The 9,602-nt window shown below is 34.6% G+C and overlaps 1 protein-coding gene across 1 annotated transcript in view; it reads right to left on the minus strand.

Annotated features, from left to right (window-relative positions):
* Positions 1-9,173, minus strand: part of LOC150078115 (coiled-coil domain-containing protein 77-like) — a 57,940-nt gene extending 48,767 nt beyond the window's left edge. Inside the window, exons 1-4 of the mRNA XM_090384467.1 lie at positions 8,974-9,173; positions 8,759-8,868; positions 7,154-7,239; positions 873-1,021 (exon numbers count right to left, since the gene is read on the minus strand). Coding sequence (XP_090240593.1) covers positions 873-1,021; positions 7,154-7,239; positions 8,759-8,868; positions 8,974-9,173 — 545 coding nt within the window. The remainder of the gene's footprint in view (positions 1-872; positions 1,022-7,153; positions 7,240-8,758; positions 8,869-8,973) is intronic.
* Between the last annotated feature and the right edge of the window lie 429 nt (positions 9,174-9,602).

Genomic DNA, 9,602 nt, shown 5'->3' on the forward strand with positions numbered 1-9,602 from the left:
TTGTTGATAAAAAACCAAAAAGTGTTGACTGTTCACTTTGTAAGACAGAGAAAAAATAATTTATTTTTATAAATAAAATAAAAGGCTTTAGTTGCAATAAAACCAGAACATTTTAGTTCCTGTAATTCCCCTTACAAACATTTACATCCAAATATTCTACTTTATATTAAAATCAAGTTTTATATCAAAAGTTATATTAAAATACATCGTATAGAAGTAGAAATAAAATATATAAATTCAACATTTTGAAATATGAAATAATTTGCTTTCTGTAAACTAAAAATAATATGAGCATTCTTCCTTGTGAGCATTTTTCTATGTGAGAAATTTTCTGTGTGAGTATTTTTTGTGTGAGCATTTATGACAGTGGGGTTTTTTCTGTGCGAAATTTTCGTGTGGGCTTTTTTTGTGCGTGCATTTATCTGGTCACCCTTTACCACAAACTTTTTACCCGGGAAAATAATATATTATATAGAGGTGAAATTGGGACTTAAGAAACCAAACCTAGTATAGTGGAAAACGTCTCATGCGGGAATTTCTTATCCAGGTTCTACTGTATTTTAAAATGAATAAGAATAATTTTAAGATAGCATACATATTACTGTACAATATTCGAAATTGGTTGTTCATTAAGTTAATAAAATTTCAGAATATCTTTAATGGAAACATGTCAAAAACAATTTTGGTATTTTTGAAATCAGATCAATTTCCTTTAGAATCTGCAACATTTGCTTTAGAGGAATATAAAAAAATTTTTTTTGTTTGTCAGTGTAATTAATATGAATTTTTATATATTTAATAATTAGATAATATATATCATTAGAATAATTATTTTTGTTGTTAGATCTCTAGCATCTATTTTTTCAACTAACTTATCTGAAAGCATTTTAATTCTCTCTCCATCTCTTTTTCGTTGTGCTTCTGCCTCTTGTCTGGTCACACGACAATCTTCAGTCAGCGCCTGCACATGATCTCTGGAGAGCTGAGTTTGTTCCTCTAACTGAGCTTGAAGTGAAGTTACCTATTGAAGTAAGTAAAGCTAAATAGAAATTTTTTTAAATATCCTATTAAAAACATCATTAATACTTTAGTTTATTTTTTTAGGTAGTTCTCAGTGAGATGACTGTTGCAGAAAAAGATCTGGGAAGATGTTCAAGTGTATTAATTTAATTTGTTTATGCAGTTTCAGGACTCTTTTATAGCAGCACAAATTGCATGCCACATTTGATATAGATAAATTAAGTAGAAAACATGTAATAATGCATTGTGAATCAATGCATGAAAATGATTTGAAAATGAAAAGTTTTCATTTTCAAAAAAATATTAGAAAATAAAATCAATATATTTATATTAAAATCCTAAACAAATACTGTTCTCTGTTTAGTGATGAATTTAGTTAAAGGTGAGAAACTGATAATTAAGAGAAAGTCAAAGGAGAAAAATCCCTAATTACAGACATTTATAGCAATCAATTTGCAGTCAATATGCATCTTAAACAACTGGAGTAAATCAGATTAGCACACACAGTTCATAACAATACATTTCTTGTATGCCTTTTAAGTTTTAAGCAAAACTTAAGTTGTACAAGAAAATTAAAACTAGCAATTTAAAAAATAACAGAAATCATTAAAAACTGTAATTCAAAATATATTATATATATATATATATATAGACACTATTTAAATTATTAATAAAAGGAGCTAGGTCAATATGCATTGAGCTCAAAATAACTTATAATATTTAAAAAATCTCAACAGCAGGCTTTGTTTGTTGTGCATTTCTACTAGGGATGTACAAGTTTACATAACATAAAACAGGGGTAATCAAGTGGACTGCAATTTGCATTTGGACCATCAATGATTTTTCATGGACCACAAATAATCTGAACTTAAATAAATAATTTGTACATGAAATAATTACTTCAGTTTTGCAATTTTGTAAGTTCTCTTACAAAAATGCAAAACTGAATAAAAAAAGGTAAACTGCAGCCATTATCAACCCACTTCAGGATGGAAGCCTCCTCAACAATTCATGCTGAGGGAAATGGACCATAATCTGCCACGCTGGTCCAGTGCGGGTTGGCAGATCAATCGTATTTAGCAGTCAGGGGCTTGAACCCCGGTCTACTCAAAGAGCGTGTGTTACTGCACTGCCGCTCCTGACCACTCGGCTACAGAGGCCATTAAAAAAAAAAAGCCATACATTAGTTTAACTTCTGTTCCAGGTAAAATAATGGAGTCACTGGTTAAAGATGCACTGCAGGATCATTTAGACAAGACTGCAGCAATAATTCAGACACAGCATGGGTTTGTTAAGGGAAAATCTTGTCTGACAAATTTGATTGGTTATTATGATGTGGTTACAAAGGTACTGGATGCAAAAAATAATTTTGATATCATATACTTGGATTTCAGGAAAGCTTTCGACACTGTTGCGCATGGAAGACTACTGTACAAATTGGAGCAGAATGGTATTAAGGGTAAGTTGCTACAATGGATAAAAGGATAGTTGAATGGGAGAAGACAGAGGGTAGATCAATGGGTGCTGCTCTTTGTGGGCTAATGTTATTAGTGGAGTCCCACAGGGTTCGATGTTGGGTCCACTGTTGTTTTGTGTATTTATCAATGATACTGATGAAGGTATATCAGGCTTAGTGTAAAAATTTGCAGATGATACAAAGGCTTCCAAATTCCCCAAGGATCAATCCTATCGAGTATCTGTGGTTTATGTTGGAAAAGCACTCCGATCTGCAGAGTCTCAACCACGGACCTTACAGGAGTTAAAGGATCGTGCTGGTTATGTGTTGGTACCAGATACCACAAGGCACATTCAGAAATCTTGTAGCGTCTATGCCTCACTGGGTACTAGCTTCACGAGGAGGACCAACATCATATTAGGTAGGTGGTCATAATGTTTTGGCTCATCGGTGTATTATGGCTATGATGATATCCTTATCTCTACTAGCACATATTCGATAAATCATTGATAGGACACCATGGGCCTACCTTGCAACCTGTCTACAATGCTCAGAGAACTTCATGTCTGACCGTATTATAACTCCTAAGTCCCCTTCTTCCACTACTGATTGTAGATTAACTCCACCAAGTTTATAAGTTATTTTAGGGTTACTATTCCCCAAGTGTAAGACCTTGTACTTTGCTGGATTAAAGCATAGCTGTCACTATACTGACAATCTCAGAAGTTTATCCAGGTCACTCTGAAGAAGCTCTGCTTGGCAGTGATCATTAACTACTCTACCAATCTTTACATCTGCAAATTTAAACATTAAGCTGTCTGCCTCTTCATTGATGTCATTTATGAAAATCAAAAACAACAGTGATCCTTCGGGGAACCCCACTTATTACATTAGCATTAGTAGAGGGATATGATGCAAGAAAGCAAGCTTATATAGAAACAGCCAAAAATAAAAAAAAAAAAAAAAACTCTTCCCATTTTATCCATCCATTCAATACAAATATTTGTCTTGTTCGGCTTTGAATTTATTTAAACTGTCAACTTCTACAATGACAGATGGAAGCTTGTAGTAGTAGTGGCATTTGATGCAAGAAAGCAAGTGTATGAGCTTATGCACATCAGCCCAAAAAAAAAAAAAAAAAAAAAAAATCACACCATTCCCTCCAAGTGCCTGTCCAGTTCCTCCTTAAATTTATTTAACCTACAAACTTTCACAACGACAGATGGAAGTTTGTTCCAGCATTTAACCACCCGCTGGCTAAAGGAAAATTTCCGCACATCTATTCTACATCTGTCTTTCCTCAATTTGAATTTATGCCCTCTTAGGTTCGTAATCTGAACAAGTGGAAGGATCCCATCAGAATTCAGCGTGCTCAACCCATTCAAGGCCTTATACACCACAATCAGATCACTGCGCAGGTGCCTAGTCTCCAGCCACTGCAATTTGCAGAACTTAAGCCTCTCTTGGTAAGAAGATCCCTTCATTCCCCCCTCACCAATCTTGTTCCAGCAATCAACCACCTGCTGGCTAAAGGTAAATTTCTGCACATATATTCTATAACCGTCTTTCTTCAATTTGAATTTATGACCCCTCAGGTAAGTAATCTAAGCAAGAGGAAGAATCTCATAAGCATTCAGCTTGCTCAAACCATTATACACCTCAATCATATCATCTTGCAGGTCCTAGTCTCCAGACACTGCATGCAATTTTCAGAACTTAAGCCTTTCTTTGTAAGACAAACCCTTTGTTTCATCCACTAATCTCATTGCCCTTCTATTTACTTGTACCAGAAGCTCTACATCTTTCCTAAAATGAGGCCTCCAGACCTGTATACAGTACTCAAGGTGTGGTCTGAACATTGCCTTATACAAGGGGACGATCATCTCCTTATACCTGATAAAAAAATTCCTGTATATCATTGACAAGACACCATGAGCTACTCTTGCAATTTACCCTTAATACCATTCTGCTCTAATTTGTACAGTAGTCTTCCATGTACAACAGTATCAAAAGCTTTCCCGAAATCCAAGTATATGATATCAAAATTATTTTTTGCATCCAGTTCCTTTGTAACCACATCATAATATCCAATCAAATTTGTCAGACAAGATTTTACCTTAACAAACCCATACTGTGTCTGAATTATTTCTGCAATCTTGTCTAGATGATCCTGCAATGCATCTTTAATCAGTGACTCCATTATTTTACCCGGAACAGAAGTTACACTTACAGGTTTATAATTACCTATTTCTCCCTTTGATCCTCCTTTGTGGATTGGGGTCTCATTTGCACATCTCCAGTCCATGGGTACCTCCCCTGAGTCCAGGGAAGCTCTCATAATTATGGCTAAGGGTTTGCTTACTTCCTTTGCCACCTCCTTTAATATAACTGGATAGATTCCATCCACCCCAGGTGCCATTCTTATGTTTATCTTCAACAATTTCTCCTCCACTTTACTCTCAGTTATTACAAGATTATCTAGCTTACTGCCAGAGTTTAATATACCTCTGGCATTCCCCTCCCTGAATAACTCCTCATGTGTGAATGTAGATGCAAAATACTCATTTAGTTTGTTAGCCACCTGAGCAGGATCATCAACAGTTGAACCTTCGATATCCAGTGGACCAATCTGATTCATCCCCTTCCTTCTAAAGTTTACATAAGTAAAGAACTCTTTGCATCCTTTGCCAAAGATTTCTCGTAACCTGAGAAGTTATGATTCTTAGTTAAGAAGCATGTATATTAAATCTATGGCAATGAATCCAGTTGACATGGGTGATGAGTGTAATGTTGAGCCAGTTTGGTGTGATATAAGCACTGCGAAAACAAAACTGAGAGTAGAAGAGTGTTACAGGCCTAATGACTGTGATGAGTATAGTGAACAGCTATACAGAGAAATAGGGGCCCCGGCATATCAGAATATCTCATAATTGGGGATTTTAATTTAACAGATGGTGACTGGAATTTGTGGATTGGTCACTTACACGCAAGCAAGATGTTTGTAGATTTCTTGGATTACTGTCTTCTACAGCAGCAGCATGTTACAGAGGAAAGAAGAGGTAGTAAACTCTTGACCTGGTTATCGGCAGTGATTCTTCATTTATTAAAGAATCTGCAGGTAAAAGACCCACTGGGTGGCAGCGATCACAGTGTACTAATGTAGAATTTAATTAAAGACATAACTACTGTCAACTGTAAAGAGAAAGGCTTTTGATTACATAATGGTGAATACAGTGGTCTCAGGCAGTTTTTAAATTCTATGAGGCTGGAAAAAATGATGATGTTACCAACAGCAAATTCTAAATGGGAAATATTCAGGGAAGTAACTGTAGAAACTACTAAGCTTTTATACCAACTAAGAGAAACTATTCAAGGCTTAGACCTAAATGGATGGCAGATGAACTGATGAGACAAGTGGCAGAGAAGAAAAGTGCATGGAATGCATATAAATTATCAGGTGATTCAGAAGCCTATGGTAGATATAAATTAGTCTGTAAATAGGTCACAAAGGAGGTTAAGGCAAGATAAGGCAGATTTTGAGAAATCTCTGGCAAAGGATGCAAATAAAAGCAGCAAAGACTTCTATGTTTATATTAACAGTAGAGGGAAGGGATTGAATCACACTGAGCAGCATCAGCCAAAAAAAAAAAAAAAAAAAAAATTAATGCTGGAGACATTTCTTTCTAGGATGACACAAGCATAGATTTAAATTAAAGAAGGAAAACTGCAAATAAGAAAATTGTTTCAACTATTAGAAAAGGACAGGCAGACATAACTAAAGAACTACTATTACTATAAACATGCAGAAGACAGAAATAAAGCATAAACCTTGGTAGATATTTTATTTTATTATTATATTTCATGGTAGATGCAAAATCAACTTTGTTTCCTTGAACTATTTTAATACCAATTAAAGCAAAAGGAACAGAACTAATGTTTCCTCAGAGTTGTAGTCTGTAGCAAGCTTAAGTCACATGTATAGTAACAGTGTCTTAACACAATTATTTTCTTTGTATTTTGGTATATAATTAATTAAATAATTAAAAATGGCAATCACTAATCCAAAAAAAAAAAAAAAAAAAAAAAAAAAAAGGATTTTTTTATTTATTATTATTTTTTTTATACTGGACACAAAACTTTCCCAGCATGTCTATTCAGTTCTAATTAATATTGATTTTAGCTCAGGAATAAACAAGGTGGAATGAATCCAATGAAATCTCAATCTGCATAAATACTCTACACAGAATATTAAACTCTTTTGAGAAGTAGTCATCTTGAATGCCTCAAAAATATTTTAATATGCTACTTCAGATTAACTGGGCCTGATGGATTGGCTTTTCTAGAAGTATATTTTCGACTGTTTACCTTGAGATAACCTGTAAAACTATACACAATTAGATCTGTTTCCCTAAAATTTTGATGGATAGTATTCATTTAAGTGAACAATATCTCCAAATCTTCGTGAAGAAGGTCTAGCAAATACCATTATTGAAAAACACACTGTATATTAATAATAACAATGTCAATACTAAACCAGTTGATTAGCACTTTGCATCCATATTCATTCAAATCTGTTCAGACGGTCTTTTAATTTTTCCAGAGTTTACATTAAAAAAAATTACAGTAAGGGGCTGAAAAATAGGAAACAAATTCTACAGCAATAAAAAGGTCACTTACCTGTAACTTGAGAGTTTCTAACTGTTTATCATGTTTCTTTCTTTCTAAATTGGTTCTTGAAGCTTTATCTCCTACTACTTTCTTATCTAAAATATAAAAACACTATCATGACACAATTTTAAAAGCATAATTGAAGTATAGAAGTGTAGTTAAACCATTAAAGTATACTTGACTAACAAAATGAGTCTGAAACAGGAAAGCAGTAATTCATATATAAGCAGCAATTATAATGAAATTATTATTGGTTGGTTGGTTTTTGGCAGTTCAACGATTTCTGGTACATCAGTTACCTAGGTCATGGTGTGCCAATTCATATTACCACGTATTATGTCTGTTTGTGGGCCAATCTACATGTCGCACATTCTGAAGAGGTTAATAACTTATTGGTTTTTTCTGGCCTGATTAATTTAAACAAGTGACAGGTAGTGGACACTGCAACAGAGGACAGAATCTTAATATTGGAAACTGTCTGCTGGAGAGGATGACGTATTTGAAAGGTATTTTGACATGAAGTTCAAGGTACCAAAGTGGAATGAAAACACATGAAAACCAAAAAAAAAAAAAAAAAAAAATTAATGCTGGAGACATTTCTTTCTAGGATGACACAAGCATAGATTTAAATTATCAAAGACTGACTGCATTTATTAATTTGTAATTTTGATATTTACAAAGCAATTATTGCTGCAACAAATTTTGGATGTGATTTTTATAGATAGAAAGAATTGGTATTTACAAAGTGTACTTGATAAGTTCCTGGCCTTCAATCAAAAGAATGATGCAATCTGGAAATTAATAAACGTCTATTCAACACATTCAGCTCTAAAGGGGGGGGGGGGGTTCACAGTTGATACACTGCTTTTCTGGACCCCTTATATTATAAAATATCGGTGTAAATACACCATAGTGAACTCAATGAAAAACTATGTAAGTAGTGTAAAGGTATCGATTTAATTGTATCTTGTATTGTGACTACCTTCACACAAATTACCATATATTGCACTACCTTGAATAAGTAATGGTTCAGTAATAGAGAAGACTATTGTTACTTATTCTCGGTCAGTGGGCAGGTACCCTGGTGTTGCAATCATGCCAACCTAGCTGTGAAGTTATTTCCACAATATGAGAGATGCTGAAAGGTGTGCAAGATAATACTTAAAATAAAATATAAATGCTCAAGGCATAATATATTATGAGTTTAAAACAGGTAGGACCCATTTTACAACAAGGTTACGTTCCAGCAAAACAGGGTCGTAAAATGAAAAGTCGTAAAACAAGACCAATTTATAATGTAATTGAATGAGATAGGTTCCAAAATTCTCAAAGTTTTCCCAAGTATATACTAATATTTCTGTTCTTTATAAATAATTAAATATTTTAAACATTTAATGCATGTTTTATTTATACTTATACATAAAACAATAAAATAAAATAAAATTTTAATTTACTTTGGTCCTGTGGAGTCATCGCTTGAGTACGTATTTACTTCACTGATATTTTATGTGACAATGGCATAATGGGGCAACATTAATGGGAGGTTCCTGGTTGAGGGTTCCTTTCCCTTCTTTGTCAAGAACTGTTGTATTGACATCTGGCATGACTTCCTACTTCTTTCTTCCAAGATGTTATAGTAGGGCTTCAACATCATGTTGACACCTCTTTGGATGTCATGGCTACGTTCCCAATCAGGATCATTATCACAAAGTTCATCAAATGCACTACGAATTTTGGCAAGAGCACTCTGAATATGTTTTGTTTTTAATGTTCTGATTGGCTCCAACTCTTCCACTCCATCTGGTGTGTCAGCCTCATGTTGAAGTTACACAGTCAGTTTCTCCAATTCCTCCCTTGAAAGTGGCTCACCATGACTCTCCAGCAACTGGTCAACATCATCTAGATCAATGTTGTCAATGCCAACATCCTTAGCCATGCTAGAAACATCTTTAGCCACTTCTGAAACTGGGTCAATCCTTATAAAATCAATCACTGCTTCGGGCCACAATTTATGCCAGATGCCATTCATGCAGGACTGTGACATTTCCTCCCAGGCAGAATCAATGTTTGTGATGGCATTCAGAATGTTATATAATTTCCAGTAGTCTCTCACAGTTATATCAGACTGCAGCACAGCCTAAACAATCTCTTTAAAAGTCATATGCAAATAATACACCTTAAAGGTCACAGTTACACCCTGGTCCATCAGTTGCAAAAGTGAAGTTGTGTTGGGAGGCAAATACACAACCTCAATTTCCAAATGGTGATTGTGGATTTTTTGGTGGTAGGCTGGATGTCCTGGGGACATTGTCCAGCACCAACGTGACTTTGGGAGGCAAGCCATTTGCTGCACAAAACTGAGCAACCTCTGGACAAAAGTACGAGGTGTACCATTCGCTAAAAATTGTCTGAGTCACCCATGCCTTTTTGTTAGGGTGCCAAACACAGGAACTCGTGT

Source organism: Mastigoproctus giganteus, chromosome 11 (assembly GCF_048544385.1).
Source record: "Mastigoproctus giganteus isolate SK-2022 chromosome 11, ASM4854438v1, whole genome shotgun sequence".
In the NCBI taxonomy this organism is placed as follows: domain Eukaryota; kingdom Metazoa; phylum Arthropoda; class Arachnida; order Uropygi; family Thelyphonidae; genus Mastigoproctus; species Mastigoproctus giganteus.